The sequence below is a fragment of the Crinia signifera genome, chromosome 11, assembly GCF_055691185.1.
Source record: "Crinia signifera chromosome 11, ASM5569118v1, whole genome shotgun sequence".
Classification (NCBI taxonomy): Eukaryota; Metazoa; Chordata; class Amphibia; order Anura; family Myobatrachidae; genus Crinia; species Crinia signifera.
This window is the reverse complement of record NC_139227.1, coordinates 104,660,968-104,686,652: the sequence shown is the minus strand read 5'-3', so window position 1 is coordinate 104,686,652 and position 25,685 is coordinate 104,660,968. Positions and strand designations below refer to the sequence as shown.

The window sequence follows — 25,685 nt, the reverse complement described above, 5'->3', positions numbered from 1 at the left end:
GTGAGCACTGCAGGTAGCTCAGGTGTACCTGCCTGTATGTAACACTACAGGAACATACACATAATACATGTGCTATAGCAGCAGGACAGCAGTTGAGCACTGCAGGTAGCTCAGGTGTACAGTCTGCCTGTAGGTAACACTATGGGAACATACACATAATACATGTGATATAGCAGCAGGACAGCAGGGGAGCACTGCAGGTAGCTCAGGTGTACCTGCCTGTATGTAACACTACAGGAATATACACATAATACATGTGCTATAGCAGTGGCAGGACAGCAGGGGAGCACTGCAGGTAGCTCAGGTGTACAGTACCTGCCTGTAGATAACACTACGGGAACATACACATAATACATGTGATATAGCAGTGGCAGGACAGCAGGGGAGCACTGCAGGTAGATCAGGTGTACAGTCTGCCTGTAGGTAACACTATGGGAACATACACATAATACATGTGATATAGCAGCAGGACAGCAGGGGAGCACGGCAGGTAGCTCAGGTGTACCTGCCTGTATGTAACACTACAGGAATATACACATAATACATGTGCTATAGCAGTGGCAGGACAGCAGGGGAGCACTGCAGGTAGCTCAGGTGTACAGTACCTGCCTGTAGATAACACTACGGGAACATACACATAATACATGTGATATAGCAGTGGCAGGACAGCAGTTGAGCACTGCAGGTAGCTCAGGTGTACAGTACCTGCCTGTAGGTAACACTATGGGAACATACACATAATACATGTGATATAGCAGCAGGACAGCAGGGGAGCACTGCAGGTAGCTCAGGTGTACAGTACTTGCCTGTAGGTAACACTACGGGAACATACACATAATACATGTGATATAGCAGTGGCAGGACAGCAGGGGAGCACTGCAGGTAGCTCAGGTGTACAGTACCTGCCTGTAGATAACACTACGGGAACATACACATAATACATGTGATATAGCAGTGGCAGGACAGCAGTTGAGCACTGCAGGTAGCTCAGGTGTACAGTACCTGCCTGTAGGTAACACTATGGGAACATACACATAATACATGTGATATAGCAGCAGGACAGCAGGGGAGCACTGCAGGTAGCTCAGGTGTACAGTACCTGCCTGTAGGTAACACTATGGGAACATACACATAATAAATGTGATATAGCAGCAGGACAGCAGCGGAGCATTGCAGGTAGCTCAGGTGTACCTGCCTGTATGTAACACTACAGGAACATACACATAATACATGTGCTATAGCAGCAGGACAGCAGTTGAGCACTGCAGGTAGCTCAGGTGTACAGTACCTGCCTGTAGGTAACACCATGTGATATAGCATGGCAGGATATCTCGATAAGCACTGAGAAATGTGGCCACAGTATCACATGAGAAGGTTTGTGTTAGTTTCCCAGCCCACACCCAGCGCACACTGGGATCCTCCTGTCTCTCCCCGCTGTAATTAGTTGTATGATGAAAGGCTGCACACGAGCTGGCTCACACTAACGCAGATACAGAGGCCTTTCTACTGCACTGCTCGGAGCTGGGCCATGTGCCGCGTCCAGGATTATCCCTCCTCCCTAATAACTGAGTAACACAGTATAAATATTCCGTCACTCTCCAGGACGTTCCAACGCAGGTGACTTAGTGGCTCATTCCCAATAAAGCTGCATCTGCAGTGACATCACCACACTAGTATATATGTCAGTGTTAGTTTTAAGGCCCACATGGGGAGATTTTTCCCTTATTTCTGTCTAGATCGCTTAGCCCATAGTGGGGGTTTAGCAGTGTCTACAATCTCCCGTAATTCATCTCTATAGTACTTGGGCACAGTTCGAGAGGCCCCAAATCTAGAACCCTTCAAAAAGAGACTCAAGACTTTCCTGTTTATTCAAACATGTGTGTAATTATATTAAGTATTGTTTATGAAAAGCTTTTCTGTACTTCATTGTTCCTCTATTGTATTACATTTATTCTGTTAAGCGCCTTGAGTCATATTGTAGAAAGAGCGCTACTGTATATAAATAAAATAATATTTATTATTATTATTATTACTACACATGGCACCGGATACGGCTCAGCGTATTACACATGGCACCGGATACGGCTCAGCGTATTACACATGGCACCGGATACGACTCAGCGTATTACACATGGCACCGGATACGGCTCAGCGTATTACACATGGCACCGGATACGGCTCAGCGTATTACACGTGGCACCGGATACGGCTCAGCGTATTACACGTGGCACCGGATACGGCTCAGCGTATTACACATGGCACCGGATACGGCTCAGCGTATTACACATGGCACCGGATACGGCTCAGCGTATTACACATGGCACCGGATACGGCTCAGCGTGTTATCCCTGGTATTACACATTGGCCCTTATTCTGTTTAAGTCGGACGGCTCCGCGTGCGGTCGGACAGCCGTTGATTGGTATTTGCGCATGTGGGAACGCCTCGCACGTCCGAACACGGAGTGAGGTCCGGGCATAAAATGATCTTACGGAACCATCCGAGCAGGGGGTGGAGAGGGGCGTGAAGGGCTGTTTGGGCTCATTACCATATGCGTACACCATGGGCATTCCTATGAAAATGCTGGGCGTATGGTAATGCGGCCGTGACGCACGTGTGGGGGGGCGGACAACTGACATAGGTGGATGTCAGCTGCCACCCATATCCCTGCTTTCAATGTCCAAGTGCTCCAGAGCACTCTGAGCTGTCTGACGGCTGGGTCCATCATTCGATGGTCGACGACCATCGGAGGATGGGGGAGGTCCCCACAGATGGGGGAGGTGTTCACATGAACCATCCACTCGCGGTCCGTGCGCTCTGGCGTCTTACCGCTTTCGGACGGTGTGAGTGATCTGTACGGTAGGCGGGGCTAAGAAAACTCGGCTCCTGTCCGAAATACGCATCCATCCTAATCAACTAGAATAAGGGCCATAGTCCAGATACATATGAACTATTTTATGATTACCCCATAGGGGACATCATTACTGATCAGAGTGACAGTAAGCAGTAATACTTGAAACATTTTCTATGCACAGAAGAATGAGAGTTTACACTGCAGTTCTGCTGCTGCTAACACTAATGCCCCCAATGCGGTATAATACATGGGGAGGCCAGATCCTGTACCTTATCCTAATGTGGCTGTCATCCATTGTACTTGCTACAGCTTCATTATTATTATTATTACCAGTTATTTATATAGCGCACACATATTCCGCAGCACTGTACAGAGATTATTATTACCAGTTATTATATAGCACACACATAGGGGTTTATTCTTATTCATTTGGTCCTCCGTGCAGTCGCACGGAGGACCGATGTTGTGCGTCTGTGCAGGCACGTTTCTGCACTTGTGCAGACGTAGGGTGGGTGCACCCACAGAAAACTTTCCGTTCGCTGGGTGCATGCACCCTAGATGGCGTGCAGGGGGGCAGAGAAGGGCGGGGGCGCCGGGCTGCCCCATTACCATATGGGAACGGCCAGCGTTCCATGGGCGTTTCCATGAGAACGCTGGGCGTTCTCATGGTAATGAGGCGGTGACACGGGTGCGGCGGACTGGCAGCTGACATCACCGGTTGTCAGCTGCCCGCCCATATCTGACCCAGCGTGCACTTGAAAGTCACTTTTATATGCGTGTACCTTCCACATGTGGAGACCATCGAAAGATGTGGGAGGTTACCCGTGGCATACGAATGGATGTTTATGCTAAACATCCATTTGCAGCCTGTGCGGGCGAACCCGCGCAGGGTTATACACTGTGGGTTTTACATAGTGGGGCTGTGCTGCAGATATACTCTGCAGCCTTGCGAATCAACCAGAATGACCCCCATATTCCGCAGCGCTGTACAGAGAATATTTGTACACTCACATCAGTCCCTGCCCCAGTGGAGCTTACAATCTAGATTCCCTACCACATGTACACGCAGACATTCTAGGGTAATTTTTTTGGAGCCGATTAACCTACCAGCATACCTCCTAACTCTCTTGCTTTTCGTGGGAGCGTCCCTTTTTTTGGGACATTTCCGCATCCCACCCGGGACCAGCAGTGTCTCGCGGTGAGAAGGGCAGTTGGGAGTCCCCCCTGTCACTCTCTGTCACTATGGGCCTTATTCTGCTCGGTACGGTGGGACCATATACGGGTGGATCTGTGTTTTTTTTCATCTGCGCATGCGTAGCTTTCGCAATGCGCAGGTGCGGCGACCTCACATCGCTCACGGACGGTCTCTCCGTGCGAAAAAACCTGTCTGCAAGAGCACGGTCATTGTGGGCGGCTTTAGGGGAGCGGCCGGAATAATAAGGCCCTAACTTCCCAGGCCCACAGGCTGCAGAATTGATGCTGTGGGGCTGGGGGGATGCGGTCATTTGGTCGAATGCATTATGGTCGAATGTCATTACATCGAATCCATTAGGTCGAATTGCTAAAAGGTCGACATGATTCTAGGTCGACATGGGAAAAGGTCGAAATGATTCTAGGTCGAAAGGTCATTAGTTCGACAGGTCATTAGGTCGACAAGGTCATTAGGTCGACATTGTCTAGGTCGACATTCACAAAGTCGACATGGGGTTTTTCACTGTTTTTTGAGCCGACATGTGCTGACAGGCGGTATTTCATGCCCTACCATCCACTAGGGCGTGGTGGGAGAATAAAATAGTGTGCCGAGCGCAGCGAGGCACCGTGCCCGACGCATCGCGAGCGCAGCGAGCGATGCGAGGGGATGCAGTGCACTTTAAACTGTGTCCATGTCGACTGTGTTGACATTCAGGTAAAAAAACAGTGAAAAACCCCATGTCGACTTTGTGAATGTCGACCTAGACAATGTCGAACTAATGACCTTGTCGACCTAATGACCTGTCGAACTAATGACCTTTCGACCTAGAATCATTTCGACCTTTTCCCATGTCGACCTAGAATCATGTCGACCTTTTAGCAATTCGACCTAATGGATTCGATGTAATGACATTCTACCATAATGCATTCGACCAAACGATCCCAACCCGGGCTGGGGACATAGCTAGCAGCTCAAAGAGCCGCTAGCCATGCCCCCACAGCGTCAAAAATGGGGTGTGGCCTCGTGGACATAGGCCACGTCCTGTATCACTAGGCCATGCCCCAAAACGTGGGTGCGCCGCACACATATCTCGGCGCCCTGTTCCGACACAGCATGATGTACGTCCATGATCTGAAAGTTACTGTACAATATATTTTTCCTATTATAATTATTTCTGTGAAGTTCCAGTTTTGTGTTGTGTGGAACCTTCGTACAATAGGATTTGTGAAGGACAACAATAGAGTCATTCTTGGTAAACGAATGTTATGATATTCTTAGAGAGGATAAAGTTCCTCGCTGTGATGTGATTATTACCTTATTAGTGTCTCCATCTTAATCCAGAATAATACACATTCATTCTCCCAGACGCAGCTGTACACAAGGCCCTTTCTGTGTATTGTGTGTTACACATGACGCTACAGTCAAGCTCTGATCCTCAACTGGGATTAAACACACACCCGTAGTCTACAGTGCAAGCAGTCAGTATGAGAGTGCTGTCTATGAGTATCCTAGTGACAAAAATAGTGACGTGCCTCATAGCACAATAGGGGTGCCTGACAAAATGCCTCAGTGATGTCTCTGGCCCCTAGTGACTGGGTAGGATGCATTCTCAATGATGTCACTGGCTCCTAGTGACTGAATAGGCTGCATCCTCTGTGATTTCACTGGTTCCATTTCAGTGATGTCACTAGCTCCTAGTGACTGGATAGGTTGAGTACTATCACATAGGCCCCCATTTATCATTGATCGCATTTACAATGCGATCTGGGCGGAATATTACCGCCCAGGATCGCATTGTAAAATGCGATTATATCACCTGAAAGGAGCCCGTCCCTGCGATGCCTGGACCCGGAAGCCGGGGGGTCTGCGCATGCGCGGTTATGCGCTGACCCCCGCCGACCCCTGTGACCGCACTGCCCCGCTCGGCAGTGCGATGTGTAGCCATAGGCTACAATGGGCTATTGCCATATCAGAATGGCGATAGCTCAGGGCTGCGATGCCGGGCTGCCCGATGTTGATACATTGGGCAGCTTCGCATTCCCCATAGAAACCTATGGGGGATGCGGCCGGCGGCGCTGCAGGGGGGGGATCGCAGCAGGGATCGGAGATTCCTGCTGCAGTTCCCTGTGATACATTTAGGTGACACTTAATATTTGCGGTTAACCCCCGAAAACTGATGTATCAACATCGGGCAGCCTGGCATCGCACCCCTGGGCTATCGCCATTCTGATATGGCGATAGTCCATTGTAGCCTATGGCTACACATCGCAATGCCCGAGCAGGGCAGTGCGGTAAGAGGGGTCGGTGGGGGTCAGCGCATAACCGCGCATGCGCTGACCCCCCGGCTTTTGGGTTAGGGCTTCGCAGGGACAGTTCTCTGAAACTGTCTGCTGTATGGGGGCGGCCATTTTGTGGTGGTCCTCAGCAGAAGAAGAACGGAGCCGCCGGGACCAGCGCGATAGGTAAGGCTGCAGGGGATTGGGGGGGTTGCATGGGCGGCGGGGGATTGGGGGTGCTTGGCGGGGCGGCGGTGGGGGGGGGACGACGACTTACGCCACTGGATTTTGGTATATGATTTGATATAATTTACACTGGTAACCCATAAAGAAACCGTTATACACTTTTAGCACTTCACTTTATTGTGAGTTTCGGTACGATTTCTTCCTGGGATTGCTTTACCCAACTCTAATTTATTATATTGTGTCACTTACACAATTTTTTGTTTATTTTCATATTTTCCTTTATCATGAGAAAAATCATTTTGTGGGACACACAAGTCAAGCGCCATCATTTCTACATTTGTTCTGGAATATTATTCAGTATTGGTATATAGTGGGGCTCTTCTGCAGATATTCTCTGTATTATTACATAGCGATCAGGTCTGAATAATGCCCCATGTTGCTGTACAAGTATAGATAATATATAATCTGTGGGCTACATGCAAAAGCAGACAAAATTTACCCTGCGGAGAAATAATATAATTGTACTCGATCCCCCTTGCCTAGCAACATGGTTTCTTTTTTTTGCTTTACTGAATCTGGCCCATAGTCAGTATTATTACATAGTGAGGCTGTGCTGCGGATATAGATATAACATCCATATTATACTATAATGGGAGTGCTCCACCGACAAACATTATATATCTGGCCGGCCTCACATAACAAACATTACCTCACATAACAAACATAACAAACATCAGCCTGGCCTTTGGACCAGCCCTCTTCTATATTAATAGCACCATAAATCATTCGGGAGGAACATATTAGAGACAAATGTGTGTTTAATTATTTTCTACTACATGCAGCAGTGCATGTGGAGGCTGTGCCTATTTTGTCCGACAATTACTACAAATCGGCAGATTCCCCCCACATGGCAGTCGCCTTACTGAGGTGTCAGGGGCTGTATAGAAGGGCTGTATATGAGGGGGAATTGTTGAGGTGTTATAGGCTGTATAGAAGGGGGCATTACTGAGGTGTCAGGGGCCGTTTAAAAGGGGGCATTACTGAGGTGTCCGGGACTGTATAGAAGGGGGCATTACTGAGATGTCAGAGGCTGCATAGAAGGCGGCATTACTGAGCCGTCATGGGCTGTATAGAAAGAGGCATTACAGAGGTGTCAGGGGCTGTATAGAAGGTGGCATTACTGAGGTGCCGGGGGCTGTATAGAAGGGGGCATTGCTGAGGTGTCAGGGGCTGTTTAGAAGGAGGCATTACTGAGGTGTCAGGGGCTGTTTAGAAGGAGGCATTACTGAGGTGTCAGGGGCTGTATAGAAGGAGGCATTACTGAGGTGTCAGGGGCTGTATAGAAGGAGGCATTACTGAGGTGTCAGGGGCTGTATAGAAGGAGGCATTACTGAGGTGTCAGGGGCTGAATAGAAGGAGGCATTACTGAGGTGTCAATGGCTATAGTGAAGGGGGAATTACTGAGGTGTCAGGGGCGGTATAGAAGGGGACATTACTGAGGAGTCAGGGGCTGTATAGAAGGTGGCATTACTGAGGCGTCATGGGCTGTATAGAATTGGACATTACTAAGGTGTCAGGGGCAGTATAGAAGGCAGCATTACTGATGTGTCAGAGGCTGTATAGAAAGGATAATTACAGAGGTGTCAAGGGCTCTATAGAAGGGGGCATTACTGAGTTGTCAAGTGCTGTATAGAAGGGGCATTACTGAGGTGTCAGGGGCTGTATAGAAGGGGCGTTACTGAGGTGTCAGGGGCTGTATAGAAGGGAACATTACTGAGGTGTCAGGGGCTATATAGAAGGGACATTACTGAGGTGTCAAGTGCTGTATAGAAGGGGCATTATGGATGTGTCAAGGGCTTTATAGAAGCAGCATTACTAAGGTGTCAAGGGCTGTAAAGAAGGGGCATTACTGAGGTGTCGAGCTGTATAGAAGCGGCATTACTGAGGTGTCAGGGGCTGTATAGAAGGGGCATTACTGAGGTGTCAAGGGCTGCATAGAAGGGGGCACTATTGAGGGGTCATGGGGCTGTATAGAAGGGACATTACTAAGATGTCAAGGGCTGTATAAAAGGGGCATTACTGAGGTGTCAAGGGCTGTATAGAAGGCAGCATTACTGAAGTGTCAGGGGCTGTATAGAAGGGGCATTATTGAAGTATCAGGGTCTGTATAGAAGGGGGCATTACTGAGGTATCAGGGTCTGTATTGCGCAATCTTTACGACTGTGAGTGTCACTTATCTCTGATATACATCTCTACATTTATACCCCCTCTCTTGTAACGGTTACCTACGCAATTAAATACCTAGATTGGCTCTGCATCTCTGAACTATGTCACACTAAGCAGCTCGGTATAACTAATTGATTGAATAATAGACTCATCTGAGACTGCCTAGGCTATAAGGGATAATATCCGGACTGCACCAGAGAGGAACAATTTCTCTCTGGCCAAATAATCTGATATCTATATTTCGCTTATCACTTCCTTACCACAGGTGATAGGAACAAGAAAATTTGAATCCGAAACCCGGCTGATATATAACAATAGCCCCGATTGTCTGATCATTATTCATTATTTGTTTCCTATCAGATTAACCTGGTGTGTATACCAACAGTTGAATACAAATTTATTCTATAATATCTAAATATCATTCAACTGTCCATCCTTAATGTTTGATGTTGTCTGTCTATATGTCGAATTATAAGTTTTATGGAACCATTAAAAGTTAAATTTTATTAAAAACCTTTTTTGACATTTAAAGGAGTGCCCCCAAACAGAAGAGAGTACTTTTCTTCTTCACCGTCAATATTGAGGTGTCAGTAAGGCCCCCTCAAATAACAGTAACAGGCCATAAGAGAATGTTACTAGTGACGTTCTTTTAGGATTACTTCTTCAAGCTGCTATTATTTCTACTTATCTATAATGTGTCATGGACTACCATGGTAACCACAGTCACATGACACATGTAGTAAGCTGAGAGCCTTTGAAATGCCACTCTAAGCTCTTTTTTTCACTCTGAAATCTTAGTTGCCCAGGTAAACTGCCCATGCTGTCCGGCACGCCCATTATGCCCTCCAGCCACATTAAAGGTTTTATCACAATTCATCTGAAGTTTCCGTCCCCTTTAGCAGATATAAATCACTCCCCGTTATCTCCCTTTCCCAGGCTTCCCTGGGAGCTCGTTACATTTCCAAGCGATGTTAAAATGTAATAAAATTCCGTGTTAATGTATTTTGATTCTGGGCTCGGATACAGAATTCCTATTTATTCCCATTAGTGTCCTGCAATGAGGAATAATCTCTATTTCACCTCTACCCTGCCAACTCCAAACATGATGAGACCGCTTATATCTATTACATGTGAAATAAAATAACTCTGTGTTTCCATCACGAAGCAGCGGTGGTCAGGTCACTTCATTACAGGGAGATGTTATAGATATGGCTGCAAGTGAAGGCTTTGCTCTGGTGTAAGTGTGTTATTGTTGGAGCAGCGTCAGCTCTGCTCTCCCCCGGTCTGCACTGTGCTGTAGATAAGGTTCCTAGTATCAGCTGATAGTGTTCTCTACAACTATACTGTACTGCAGGGTGGCAAGGGGCAGGTGCTGACTGCTGTGCAGGGCTCTTATGGTAGCACAGTGACCCTGCGCTCATGGCTGCTAAAAATGATCTCACAAGACCAAAATTCTGTTGACCTACTGAGCCTGAGTTGCACGCTGCGCCTGAGGTGCAACATATTTGTGCACAAGCGATGGCAGTTATGTGCGCCTCTGTATCAGACCAAAATCGCTCACCAAGAAGGCCATATTCAAACTGAAAAACAGCCCAACCTCTATAGACACTCCTTTTACATTCAGATTCATGGACATACACGAGCGAAGGGCACTGTAGCAGCATTACCACAAAGGCACCGCGTCCTACTCCTAATCACAAAGATAGCTTCAAGTACATTGGAAAGATAAGTTTATGCACCCTTAACCACCTTCTCCATTTACTATTCTTAGCAAAACTTTATTCCCTTTATACAATCCAGAAAACACGGGAGGGTCCGGCCTCCTGGGCGGAGCTGCAGATACAGGAAGGGTCCGGCCTGCTGGGCAGAGCTGCAGATACAGGAAGGGTCCGGCCTGCTGGGCAGAGCTGCTGATACAGGAAGGGTCCGGCCTACTGGGTAGAGCTGCAGATACAGGAAGGGTACAGCCTGCTGGGCTGAGCTGCAGATACAGGAAGGGTCCTGCCTCCTGGGAAGAGCTGCAGATACAGGAAGGGTCTGGCCTGCTGGGTAGAGCTGCAGATACAACAAGTGTCTGGCCTGTTGGGTAGAGCTGCAGATACAGGAAGGGTCTGGCCTGCTAGGCAGAGCTGCAGATACAACCAGGGTCCGGCCTGCTGGGCAGAGCTACAGATACAACAAGGGTCCGGCCTGCTGGGCAGAGCTGCTGATACAGGAAGGGTCCGGCCTGCTGGGCAGAGCTGCAGATACAACAAGGGTCCGGCCTGCTGGGCAGAGCTGCAGATACAACAAGGGTCCGGCCTGCTGGGCAGAGCTGCAGATACAACAAGGGTCCGGCCTGCTGGGCAGAGCTGCAGATACAACAAGGGTCCGGCCTGCTGGGTAGAGCTGCAGATACAGGAAGGGTCTGGCCTGCTGGGCAGAGCTGCAGATACAGGAAGAGTCCGGCCTGCTGGGCAGAGCTGCAGATACAGGAATGGTCCGGTCTGCTGGGTATAGCTGCAGATACAGGAAGGGTCCAGCCTGCTGGGCAGAGCTGCAGATACAGGAAGGGTCCGGTCTGCTGGGTAGAGCTACAGATACAGGAAGGGGCTGGCCTGCTGGGTAGAGCTGCAGATACAGGAAGGGTCTGGCCTGCTGGGCAGAGCTACAGATACAGGAAGGGTCCGGCCTGCAGGGCAGAGCTACAGATACAGGAAGGGTCCGGCCTGCTGGGCAGAGCTTCAGATGCAGGAAGGGTCTGGCCTGCTGGGTAGAGCTGCAGATACAGGAAGGGTCTGGCCTGCTGGGCAGAGCTGCAGATACAGGAAGGGTCTGGCCTGCTGGGCAGAGCTGCAGATACAACAAGGGTCCGGCCTGCTGGGCAGAGCTGCTGATACAGGCAGGGTCCGGCCTGCTGGGCAGAGCTGCTGATACAGGAAGGGTCCGGCCTGCTGGACAGAGCTGCAGATACAACAAGGGTCCGGCCTGCTGGGCAAAGCTGCAGATACAACAAGGGTCCGGCCTGCTGGGTAGAGCTGCAGATACAGGAAGGGTCTGGCCTGCTGGGCAGAGCTGCAGATACAGGAATGGTCCGGTCTGCTGGGTAGAGCTGCAGATACAGGAAGGGTCCGGCCTGCTGGGCAGAGCTGCAGATACAGGAAGGGTCCGGCCTGCTGGGTAGAGCTACAGATTCAGGAAGGGTCTGGCCTGCAGGGCAGAGCTGCAGATACAGGAAGGGTCTGGCCTGCTGGGCAGAGCTGCAGATACAGGAAGGGTCCGGCCTGCTGGGCAGAGCTACAGATACAGGAAGGGTCCGGCCTGCTGGGTAGAGCTACAGATGCAGGAAGGGTCCGGCCTGCTGGGCAGAGCTGCAGATGCAGGAAGGGTCCGGCCTGCTGGGCAGAGCTGCAGATACAGGAAGGGTCCGGCCTGCTGGGCAGAGCTGCAGATACAGGAAGTATCCGGCCTGCTGGGTAGAGCTGCAGATACAGGAAGGGTCTGGCCTGCTGGGCAGAGCTGCAGTTACAAGAAGGGTCCAGCCTGCTGGGCAGAGCTGCAGATACAGGAAGGGTCCGGCCTGCTGGGCAGAGCTGCAGATACAGGAAGGGTCCGGCCTGCTGGCTAGAGCTGCAGATACAGGAAGGGTCCGGCCTGCTGGGCAGAGCTGCAGTTACAAGAAGGGTCCAGCCTGCTGGGCAGAGCTGCAGATACAGGAAGGGTCCGGCCTGCTGGGCAGAGCTGCAGATACAGGAAGGGTCCGGCCTGCTGGGCAGAGCTGCAGATACAGGAAGGGTCCGGCCTGCTGGGCAGAGCTGCAGTTACAAGAAGGGTCCAGCCTGCTGGGCAGAGCTGCAGATACAGGAAGGGTCCGGCCTGCTGGGCAGAGCTGCAGATACAGGAAGGGTCCGGCCTGCTGGGCAGAGCTGCAGATACAGGAAGGGTCCGGCCTGCTGGGCAGAGCTGCAGATACAGGAAGGGTCCGGCCTGCTGGGTAGAGCTGCAGATACAGGAAGGGTCCGGCCTGCTGGGTAGAGCTGCAGATACAGGAAGGGTCCGGCCTGCTGGGCAGAGCTGCAGATACAGGAAGGGTCCGGCCTGCTGGGTAGAGCTTCAGATACAGGAAGGGTCCGGCCTGCTGGGTAGAGCTGCACTTGTCAGAAAAGTTTCATGCCTGAGATATCTCGCATTCCTACAGTAAAGCTTCCAGATAAGTGAAGCCTTGAAGTGCAGAACACAATGCCCCGGACACTGGGACGGCACAGGGCCATAATTGGCCACAGCGTCCCATCTCCTGACACTGGGCTAAAGATAGTTTCTAATCAGATGAAGGACAGAATACTTTGTAATTTATATCACAGATTATTGCATTGTCCACAGTTTACAGAGCCGGGTACAAAATCCACAACTTCCTTTGGATTGTTACTTAACAAGTTGTGGCTGGTCGCTCTGAGCAGAGGTGACACTGAGCGTCGTTGTGACATCAGAAGGTGTCTTGTGTTCATGGAGATTTGTGAGTATGACATCATATGATTGCACATGTCATCATGTCTTCAGCATAACCTTGTGTCTGTGCTGGTGAGTGGGGGGCTTTAGGATACAATCAGAATGTAAAGGGTGTTCTTCTGAAATGAGCTGTTTCTTTCCAGTCTTACCCTGTACATCTAGTGCATGTTAATAACACAACATTATCTAATGACAAAGGGGCTGATTCAGTGGTCGATTGCGAATACGGATCAAATGCGGATACATGGGATATTTGTGCAGGTCCTGTTCTTGCACAGCCATGTACGTACATCTGTGAATCAGGTGCAAAGTACAGGCTATACCATGATGGGTTGCAATGGGTTACTGACCAGATAGGAAATACCTGTGATGTCACTGCGACTACAACCTATCCAGGGACTAGGGACCTGTGATGTCACTGCGACTACAGCCACTCCATTCACTAGGGGACTGCGATGTCAGTGAGGGGGAAATTTACTAAGATGTGAGTTCTATTTCACATGGGATGTTGCTATGGGCAACCAATCAGATACTATCTATTATCTTCTAGAAGGTTCTAAAGAAATAAGTAAATCCTGTTAGGTTGCCCATAGTGAAATAGATGGGTGGGTGGCTGTTCCCCGCAGGGTGCGAATGGAAGTTTGTATCAAACATCCATTCACAGCCAGAGTGTTCAAACACACACTGCAAATGGGTGGTGGCCGGGCCACCATTCGCAAGGCGGGGTCAACCAGAATAACCCCCTAAAGGTGTGTACACAAGGGGCGATATAGCGTTTGGCGATATATCGATGAGCGATATATCGCTCAGTGTCCTGTTTTCATCTGCGACCAGAGATGGTCGCTGATGAAAGGAAACCTCTTTCGGGGGAGCTGCAGAGGGAATCAGCTGGTCGCAGGAGCTTGCGATCATAAGGGGACTAAAAACAGGAGCACGCACCCAGCGATTTATCGCCGGTGCACACTCCAATCGCTGGCAATATGGCCCCCTTACCCTATGTCCTTGGACAAGTCGCATCTAATACCCCCTTGAGCCGCTTGGGACCTTCCTAGGCCGCAGGATCGCATGTGTTACTTCTGCATGCAATGTATTGCATGGGATACATGTTTCCTGCTGCCGGTAGGGGGTCCGATTTGAAGATCTTCTGAGCAGCACGTATGATCTCCAGCATGTATGATCTGATGCACATGGGACCGTGCATCGGATCGGATGTCACACACGCTATTTGGGCCGATTTCCACCAGAATCGGGTGAAATTGGGCTCAAATCGCATTGTGTATGGGGGACTTAAGAGTGCAGCCATCCAATCACTAGGAACCAGTAACATCACTGAGATAGGACTATCGCATTGTAATACAGTTTATTCTGTTATTAGAGGTTGCAGGTACATAGTCATGTTGTCTAAGCTGTCTCAGCATTCATATCCTCAAGGAATGAACAATGAAAATAAAAAGTCCTGCGGATTCTGTCCTGGGTTATAATATAATCATTTTCTCTTCCCGTGACCTGCAGTAAAATAAATACAGTGCAATATTTTCTTCCCCTTATTTCTGTAGCTTATAATTTAATAACAGTTCCTGCCAAGATTAAACAGACAGATCAAATGTTTTGGATCAAAACAAGTGATCTGAACTATGTTCACCTTATTTATAGCTGCTCGCCCGGACAACGCGTTTCACAGACACAACACAGAGTAAACATTGGGCTCATTTATTAAGTGCATCTGATGTGTACTCGATAATGCCCAGCGCACATCAATGCACACGACAACCTTCTGGCACGCTACTTGTACGACGTAAGTGTGCCAGGAAAAAAAAGAAAAATGAAATAGATTTCGAGAATTGGGCACTGGCGCGCTTGCTGCTTATGCGCAATGGTAGGCTGAACCTACAGATTATTAGAATGCAGCATCATAACTCTTAAGGTGCCCATACACGTACCAATTACCCGGTACTTTTTGTGCTAAAATAGCATCGCATCCCATGCACAACGATGCTATTTTAGCATAAAAAGTACCGGGTAATTGGTACGTGTATGGGCACCTTTAGTGACATCATAGTGACATCACTTGTGCCGCATACTTCAGTATAGCCACCAGTTTTTAGCAAGTGTACAGGTTGTTGGGGGTTTTTAGGTTTGGGAGGAAGTTACACAAATTGCGCCCAACACATAGACATACCTCCAAACTCTCCTGCAGTGGGGACAGCATGGTGGGGGAGCTGTTCGGAGACCCTGCCCCTCACAGAGCAGTGGTGAAAAGATGCTTTTTAACAGCGTCTATTCACTGTGGGCATGGCTCATGGGTGGTGCATTCCAATTAAGCCACACCTCTTTCTGCTGCGGCCCGCCCCCCCCCCCCCCCCTTTTTTTTTTTCAGGCACTCTCGTGGAGAGACCTATTTCATCCAAAAGCAATGTTAGGAACTATGCATAGACTTTATCTTAGGGTGATAAAAGACCCAGATTGACTATCGATATACTACAGTATTATGGCAGGTCTGCGAATACATGGACACATCCCCGTTATTCTCTGCCACATCCGCGTTACTCTGTCACATCCCCGTTACTCTTATGTCACATCCCCGTTACTCTCTGCCACATCCCCGTTACTCTCTGCCACATCCGCGTTATTCTGTCACATCCCCGTTACTCTTATGTCACATCCCCGTTACTCTCTGCCACATCCCCGTTACTCTCTGCCACATCCCCGTTACTCTGTCACATACCATTTACTATGTCACATCCCTGTTCCCCTCTGTCACATCCCCGTTACTCTCTGCCATATACCCTTTACTGTCTCTCACATCCACGTTACTCTCTGCCACATCCCCGTTACTCTCTGTCACATGCCCGTTACTCTGTGTCACACCCCCGTTACTCTCTGTCACACCCCCATTACTCCCTGCCACATCCCCGTTACTCTGTGCCACACCCCCATTACTCTCTGCCACATCCCCGTTACTCTCTTCCACATCCCCGTTACTCTCTGCCACATCCCCGTTACTCTCTGCCACATCCCCGTTACTCTCTGCCACATCCCTGTTACCCACTGTCACATCCCCGTTACTCTCTGTCACACCCCCATTACTCTTTGTCACACCCCCGTTACTCTCTGTCACACCCCCATTACTCTCTACCACATCCACATTACTCTCTGCCACATTCCCGTTACTCTTATGCCACATCCCCGTTAATCTCTGCCACATCCCCGTTACTCTCTGCCACATCCCCGTTACTCTTACATCACATCCCCGTTACTCTCTTCCAAATCCCTGCTACTCTCTGCCACATCCCTGTTACCCTCTGTCACACCCCCGTTGCTCTCTGTCACACCCCCATTACTCTCTACCACATCCCCGTTATTCTCTGCCACATCCGCGTTACTCTGTCACATCCCTGTTACTCTTATGTCACATCCCCGTTACTCTCTGCCACATCCACGTTACTCTCTGCCACATCCACGTTACTCTCTGCCACATCCCCGTTACTCTGTCACATACCATTTACTATGTCACATCCCTGTTACCCTCTGTCACATCCCCGTTACCCTCTGTCACATCCCCGTTACTCTCTGCCATATACCCTGTACTGTTTGTCACATCCTGTTACTCTCTGCCACATCCCCGTTACTCTCTGTCACATGCCCGTTACTCTGTGTCACACCCCCGTTACTCTCTGTCACACCCCCATTACTCTCTGCCACATCCCCGTTACTCTGTGCCACATCCCCATTACTCTCTGTCACACCCCCGTTACTCTGTCACACCCCCATTATTCTCTGCCACATCCCCGTTACTCTGTGCCACATCCCCGTTACTTTCTGTCACATCTCCGTTACTCTGTTACACCCCCGTTATTCTCTGTCACATCTCCGTTACTCTGTGTCAAACCCCCGTTACTCTCTGTCACACCCTCATTACTCTCTGCCACATCCTCGTTACTCTGTGCCACATCCCCGTTGCTTTCTGTCACATCCCCGTTACCCTCTTCCACATCCCCGTAACTCTCTGCCACATCCCCGTAACTCTCTGCCACATCCCCGCTACTCTCTGCCACATCCCCGCTACTCTCTGCCACATCCACGTTACCCTCTGTCACATCCCCGTTACCCTCTCTCACATACCCGTTACTCTCTGTCACATACCCTTTACTGTCTGTCACATCCCCGTTACTCTCTGTCACATACCCTTTACTGTCTGTCACATCCCCGTTACCCTCTGTCACATACCCGTTACTCTCTGTCACATACCCTTTACTGTCTGCCACATCCCCGTTACTCTCTGCCACATCCATGTTACTTTCTGTCACAATTACCCTCTGTCACATCGCCGTTATTCTCTGTTATATCCCCGTTACCCTCTGTCACATACCCTTTACGGTCTATCACATCCCCGTTACTCTCTATTGCGTCCCCTTTACTCTCTGTCACTCCTCCCATCTTGATAAATGTACCCCTTCATGGCTGTGCAAGGGCATCTGGAGAATGACATTCCGCATTTAGGACAAGAGGAGTGCACTGTGCAGTTATAAACACAGAAGTACAGATACTGAGAATTGCTTACAGAACAAGAAAAGTTGTACTGTGCAGTCTTGAAGACTAGGTGGTGTGGGCGTGGCCAAGGGAGTGGCCGCAAGGGGGGGGGGGTACTCCTCAACTGCACACTTGGACACTTGCAGATATTCAGGCCTGGGTAATCCATACCCCATTCCCCGCTTCTCAGCATCCCTGACTCCCAAGAAAGCAGGCTACACTCCCACTCCTAGATAACCTTGGCCTCTGGGCTGCAATGGGAGAGCAGCGTTATTATTAATAATAATAATAATAATAATAATAATAATATTTATTGGGTAGCACGGACAGTGTAATGGTTAGCATTACTGCCTAACAGCGCTGAGGTCATGGGGCCGATTCCCACCATGGCCCTACCTGTGAGAGTTTGTATATTCTCCCCGTACTTGCGTGGGTTTCCTCCGGGTACTCCAGTTTCCTCCTACAATCCAAAAATATACAGGTAGGTTAATTGGCTCCCAACAAAAAAATGAACCCTAGAATTTGTGTGTGTGCGTGTACATGTGGTAGGGAATATAGATTGTAAGCTCCACTGGGGCAGGGACTGATGTGAATACACTCATTAATCATTGTGGAACACTGGGGTCATAATGACGCCGAAAATGAGCTCGCCTATGTACCAAGAAAGCCTGATATGCCCAATATTATCTCCCCTCTGCCATCTTGCTCTGCAAACCCGCGGGAGAAATCTATGTACACATCTAGGCCCATGGTGTAATGTTGGTGGGTGGATTAATGTGTAGCATCATGTTTCATCTTTCTATGCTGACTCGGAACAACCCTGGGTCCTTACTGTGCCTGAGAGCAAATATTTGATATATGAACTGCTATGTGTGATCTGTAGACGGCTCTGAGTCAGCGAATATCCCTTCCCGTGCTCTGTACCATCCCCGAACCCGTACCTACAGGAAATAATGTTCTCTGCCGCTTATTTATAAAGTCCTGTAATAATAGTAATGAATATTACAGGAACACGCGGCATGAAGTCTCTGTTATTTATGAGACTGGATTTCCAGTTCTGTGTAGGGATGAAAGACTCATTTCAAATATATCCTGTATTTATTATGGTGTAAGCAGTTTCATTTCCTGTTCTGCCGCTAATATGTGTCCTGCCAGGCAGCGCTCCGTGCTGGGGTCAGCGCTAATACCCACTACAGCAGGGGAATAGGGCACAGTAGGGCAGATGTGGGGTCTCGCTCCGTGCTGGGGTCAGCGCTAATACCCACTACTGCAGGGGAATAGGGCACAGTAGGGCAGATGTGGGGTCCTCGCTCCATGCTGGGGTCAGCACTAATACCCACTACTGCAGGGGAATAGGGCACAGTAGGGCAGATGTGGGGTCCTCGCTCCATGCTGGGGTCAGCGCTAATACCCACTACTGCAGGGAATAGGGCACAGTAGGGCAGATGTGGGGTCCTCGCTCCGTGCTGGGATCAGTGCTAATACCCACTACTGCAGGGGATAGGGCACAGTAGGGCAGATGTGGGGTCCTCACTCTGTGCTGGGGTCAGCGCTAATACCCACTACTGCAGGGGAATAGGGCACAGTAGGGCAGATGTGGGATCCTCGCTCCGTGCTGGGGTCAGCGCTAATACCCACTACTGCAGGGGAATAGGGCACAGTAGGGCAGATGTGGGGTCCTCGCTCCGTGCTGGGGTCAGCGCTAATACCCACTACTGCAGGGGAATAGGGCACAGTAGGGCAGATGTGGGGTCCTCGCTCCATGCTGGGGTCAGCGCTAATACCCACTACTGCAGGGGAATAGGGCACAGTAGGGCAGATGTGGGGTCCTCGCTCCGTGCTGGGATCAGTGCTAATACCCACTACTGCAGGGGATAGGGCACAGTAGGGCAGATGTGGGGTCCTCGCTCCGTGCTGGGGTCAGCGCTAATACCCACTACTGCAGGGGAATAGGGCACAGTAGGGCAGATGTGGGATCCTCGCTCCGTGCTGGGGTCAGCGCTAATACCCACTACTGCAGGGAAATAGGGCACAGTAGGACAGATGTGGGGTCCTCGCTCCGTGCTGGGGTCAGCGCTAATACCCACTACTGCAGGGGAATAGGGCACAGTAGGGCAGATGTGGGATCCTCGCTCCGTGCTGGGGTCAGTGCTAATACCCACTACTGCAGGGGAATAGGGCACAGTAGGACAGATGTGGGGTCCTCGCTCCGTGCTGGGGTCAGTGCTAATACCCACTACTGCAGGGAATAGGGGGATAGGACAAGGTGGGTGATGTCGGGTCCTCGCTCTGTGCTGTGGTCAGCGCTAATACCCACTACTGCAGGGAATAAGGGGATAGGTTGCAGCGGGAGATGTAGGGTCCTCACTCTGTGCTGGGTCAGCACTAATACCCACTACTGCAGGGAATAAGGGGATAGGTTGCAGCGGGAGATGTAGGGTCCTCACCCTGTGCTGGGGTCAGCACTAATACCCACTACTGCAGGGTATAGGGGGATAGGACAAGTTGGGGGATGTAGGGTCCTCGCTCTGTGCTGGGTCAGCACTAATACCCACTACTGCAGGGAATAAGGGGATAGGACGCAGCGGGAGATGTAGGGTCCTCGCCCTGTGCTGGGGTCAGCACTAATACCCACTATAGCAGGTAAATAAATTGCATCCCAATACACCAGCAGCTCAGCCCCCCAGCAGTAATGCTAAGCGGAGGCGAAGTACTGTATGTTTCTCATGTTCTGTTTTCACAAGGAGTGTCTATAATTGTGGTCTGGAGCTGCTGACTCGGGAGGAGCCCTGAATAACATTTCTTCTTTCTCTCTCTCTCTTTTTTATTGGATTATTTTATTATTTTGTTGTTGCTGGATGGAGTCTGGGGCTTTTTTTTATCCTTACCAGAAGTTCTTCCAAAAACCAGAGCATCTTCACCACATCACAGGGGCTGCCCAGAATAAAGCAGGTGCCCCACACTCAGCGCTGTGTAAGAGGACGGTATACGGTCCATAGATGGACATAGAAACGCTCGGCAGGCCCCAGGGAACACAGGCGTTCTTCGGCCTTCTCGGGGTGGGCGCATGATGTCACATGACATGAGCTCCCGCCGCCAATTCGGAGAATACCGCGCAGCATAAGAGTAAGTCCTGGGCTGCGTTTCTGCTGCTGCGAGCAGAGGATAAATTCTCCTCTATGCAGACGCTTGCGAGCAGATGTGTCAGCATACACAGCGTAGCGAGGGGATCCGCCATGTGGGACGGCGGAGACAAACTCGGAATAAGTCTGAATCAGGCCGAAAGTTCAAAAGTTTTCAAAAGTTTTATTTTCTTAGGAGTTTCCTGACCCTCCCTCTCTCTCCCTCTCGGAGGTGGTTGAGGAGTCGCTGCCAGCACATACGTACGCTCGCGGTAGCTTCGACAGTTTCAGCTGTTTGTGTTGGGGAAGATAAACTAATCCAACATCAAACCCAAACAATCTTCTTCCTGGGAAGTGTAATATTGTGTTCCGTGGGGTAACTGAGGACTGTGTCCCAATCTGGCACCTGCACGTTTACTTTCCTGCTCTTGGGTCCTGATCCTGAAGAGAAATGGTTCATACTATTAAGGAGATCTTGGCTGGGGTCCCTCTCTATTCAGTTATCAGACCACACTTGTAGCTTTGCATGTAGGGATGTGCATCCTTATACGATGGTTCAAAATATCAATATCCCAGACCAATACATAGAAATATTTTTAGTCATATTAGCTCAGTGGATTGATCGATTCTCCCGCTATTGTATGTTGTCCCCTTTCCTCTTTTCCTATCCCAGCCCGATGCCCTGGTGTAGACTTATAACTGCCGTCTCAGGTGACCATCAGAGAATTCAGTTTCATTGTGCCATTGTAAATAATGTGATTGGGGCACTACATCGACCACCATGAACATTCTCCTATTTCTCACTGTAGGTGTCACAGCCGAGAGAGGAACGGGCCGCTTCCTGCTTCATGTACCGTCCAGCAGACCAGACAAAGCTGCTGAGACCATCTGAACTATGGGGGAGAATGATGACGACAAGCAGGCACAAGCTGGGCAGCTCTTTGAGAACTTTATCCAGGCGACAACATGTAAAGGAACTCTCCAGGCCTTTAACATCCTTACTCGGCAGCTCGAACTGGACCCCCAAGATCATCGCCACTTTTACACCAAGCTCAAGTCCAAGGTCACCAGCTGGAAAGCGAAGGCTTTATGGAATAAGCTTGATAAACGGTACAGCCAGAAGGAGTACAAGAAAGGGAAGGCATGTCTAGGAACTCAGGTAAGACTCTGTGGCTTTACGCTTCACTTTTCTTTTGTATGTGCCTAATGTGCGTATGAGCTGAGAATTGTGCAGTAACATCCCACTTCTAGGTTCTCTGTTCATGGCCCCTGCAAGCTTTCCCTGCATCTGTCATCAACTTAAATCCCCCCCAGACAGTCTTTTATACCTTGGGCTCCTCCTCCCCTTCCCAGACTGACAGGAAAATGACACTCCCACCGTACCTTTAAAAGGCAGGTCTTCAAAGCTGCTCTGTTTGATTAATCACATGCTTTCAGCTTCCCCAGGATTGAGAGGAGAACTGCGAAATGAATCAAGCTAGGAAGACACATTTCTTATCCTCCTGATGCATGATTTTCCTAGGCTTAACAGATAATCACCCATGGTTACTTTTTTAGCACATTACGCAAATTGCCACGGAGCATTTTAATCATACTTCTCTACACTCCTGGAATGGCCGGGAGGCTCCTGAAAACCGTGTCCCCCTCCCTGCCTCCCAACTTCCCCTAGATACATAGGGGGAAATTTACTAAGAATACGAATACAAAAAATTGTATTCGTATTCTTGCTACGAATGAATACGACTGCATACGTCGTATGCAAAGTCGTGTTCCGGAGGGGAATTTACAAAGCAGTCATATACGAATGCTTTGTAACCCTCCGAAGTCGTATTCATTTGTATTAGCTGGCCATATATACGTCCGCTAATACGAATAACTACAGGCAGTCTGCACGGATCAGTCAGATCTGTGCAGGCTGCAAGGTGTAAAAAAAAATAGAAAAATAAATAAAAAAACGGCGTGGGGTCCCCCCCACAGCGTAACCAGCACCAGGCTGAAGAGCCGGGGCTGGTAATAAGAATCAGGAAACCCGACAAATAGGGGTTCCCCGATTTTTTTAAAACCAGCCTCGGGCTCCAGGTCCGGGGCTGGTTCCCAAAATATGGAGGACAAAATGACTAGCGGTCCCCTGTATTTTAAGAACCAGCCCCATGCCAAACCAGCCAGCAGGGTAATGTCACAGCCTGGGGACACTTATTATATAAGTTTCCACAGCCAAAACATCACCCTACTGACTCAATAAAGGGGTCCCAACTCCAGGACTTACCTGACCAGGCTGAAGCCTGGTGCTGTCCCCGGTGACCATGTGCGGTGGTCACCGTGCTGATTTCAGTGTAAAAAAATAGAATAAACTATTGTCTTTTACTGTGGAACTATGAGTCCCAGCAAGCCTCCGACGCATGCTGGGACTTGGAGAACCACAAGTCCCAGCATGCGGGGCATTAAAGGGCCCGCTGGCACTTGTAGTTCTACAGTAAAATAAATAGTTAAATAAACACACACACTGACAACACAGAAAAATAAAAGTTTAATAAATACATTACACACACATACTGATACTTACCTATCTTGAGCCCGTAGGTAGGTCCCGGGGTCCAGGGCTGCTGAGTTGGGGGTCCGGAGCTCCAGGGCTTCAGAGTCCGGGGCTCCAGGGCTTCAGAGTCCGGGGCTCCAGGGCTTCAGAGTCCGGGGCTCCAGGGCTTTAGGATCCGATGAAATCCATATGGGGAACCTGTGGAAGGAAATCCTACTCACCAGGTCCTCTGGCGAAGATCCCGTCATCTTCTCTGTCTCCGCCGTAGTCCACCGCATCAGCCGTCGGTACCCTGCTCACGGACTGAGAGGCGCAAAGATCTTTCATCTTCCGCGCCGCTCCTCTGAATGATTCTATTGGCCGCCTAGCAGCCAATGGTGTATTCATTCATATTTGTAAATACAAATGTGAATGTCCCATCAATATGAATACGAAAATTTGTATTTTTGGCATAGTAAATGCCAAAAATACGTATACGCCCCCCCAAAAATTGTATTTTCGTACGAAAATACAATTTTTTTCCCACAAATTTTTGTTAGTAAAATTCCCCCATAGTAATTAAGGCTGAAAAAAGAGGTTACTCTATCAAGTTCAACCTATCTAATTTGTAACTACTGACAATGAGTTCCAGAATGTTACTGCTCTAATGGTGAAGAATCCTCTTCTTAATTCAGTACAGAATTTATTTTCCTCGAGCCTCAGTACATGCCCTCGTGTCCTAGTATAGGCCTGTTAGTGACCAATCATCTCCCAGTTCCATATGATTCCCAATCCTGTATTTGAACATAATAATCGTATCACCTCTCATCCTACGTTTCTCCAGTGATAACATATTCAGCCTGGTTAACCTATCTTTGTATTCTAGTGATTCAAGACCTTTTACTAGCTTAGTCGCCCTTCTCTGTACCTGTTCCAATTTATTTATGTCCTTTTAAATGTGCGGTGCCCAGAAATGAACACACTATTCCAAGTGTGGTCTCACCAATGCCTTGTAAAGAGGCATTATCCCATTTGCATCCCTTGAATCCATACCCCTTTTAATGCATGCCAGTATCCGTGTGCTCTATTACCCAATTTTTCATCTATGATGACCCCTAAATCCTTCTCTACAGCAGAATTCCCTATAATATCTCCATTTAGCCTATAAGTAGCTTGTTCATTTTTGTTCCCATAACATTTTTCAACGTTAAACAGCATTTTCCACCTTTCCAGTTGATTAAAGTCACTTTGTAGTGTTTCCACATCTTCTCCTGAGTTAATTTCCTTACTCAATTTTGTGTAGTCCGCAAATATTGCAATTTTACGCACTATGTCATTTTCAATTTCATTAATGAATATATTAAACAAGGTGGGTCCCAATATTGAACCTTGCGGGACTCCACTTTGAACCTTACACCAGTTGGAATGTATGGCATTTACCACCACTCTGTCCCCGATTGTGCAAACAGTTTTTAATCCAATTACAAACTTTATCTCCTAACCCTAAATAACCTAGTTTCATTAATAACCTTTTATGAGGCTCCGTGTCAAAAGTTTTAGAGAAATCAAGCAGTATTACATCAACAGATTTCCCCCACTGACTTCCTCATAGAAGCTAATTAATTCAGCCTGACATGATCTATTTTTGACGAACCCATGCTGAGCCTTACTTATCACTTTCTCCTGTTTTGAGAAATTTTGGATACCCCAATTTTGGCATTCCCCCCTGCATCTCCCTACCCCGCCGCTCAAACCCCAGCTAAGCTAAGATTACACGTCACCTCATTTTAGCACCGCCCCCTCCTCATGCACCTGTGAATCATTAAATTCTATGTAAAGTGGGTGGGACTTGATGATGCAGGGCTCTTTTCCCTCTTTTCCAAACACAATAACTCCCACAAATCTAAATCTCTCTGCACACGCCACATCTGCCCCGCCTGCAGTGCAGCATGGTTTTGTCCATTTGAGAAATAATTTGCTTTTGTGATCATGTGTGTATTAGGCCAAAGACCCCATAGGCACTTACCTAGCATGGTATGTTATTACACGGCAGGGTTATAAAATATTAATGTACAGATGGAGCGCCTCTTAACTAGCACCAGGGCTTGCCAGATTGCTCCCGCTGGCAAGATGGCACTCCATATGACTGGAATGCGCAAGCGTTCCACACACGCGCGTGTCCCAGTTACTGTGCGGTGGGGGACCTGACCGCCAGACCCCCACTGAATGAAGCATGCTCCGTCTGTATAAATAAAATCCTGCCCCACTCTCAGGAATTGCTATTTGCGTGACAACACCGCGTAC

At 49.1% G+C, this 25,685-nt stretch overlaps 1 protein-coding gene across 10 annotated transcripts in view; it reads left to right on the top strand.

Annotated features, from left to right (window-relative positions):
• The window catches only part of MICAL2 (microtubule associated monooxygenase, calponin and LIM domain containing 2), a 191,914-nt gene that overhangs the window by 14,141 nt on the left and 152,088 nt on the right, over positions 1 to 25,685 (top strand). For 9 of the 10 annotated variants that reach the window (XM_083164104.1, XM_083164103.1, XM_083164101.1 and 6 more), the window contains exon 2: positions 21,679 to 22,028. In XM_083164104.1, coding sequence (XP_083020230.1) covers positions 21,765 to 22,028 — 264 coding nt within the window. In that variant the 5' untranslated portion in view covers positions 21,679 to 21,764. Of the gene's footprint in view, positions 1 to 12,958; positions 13,225 to 21,678; positions 22,029 to 25,685 lie in introns of those variants that run through there. The other variant, XM_083164102.1, reaches the window with a different exon arrangement.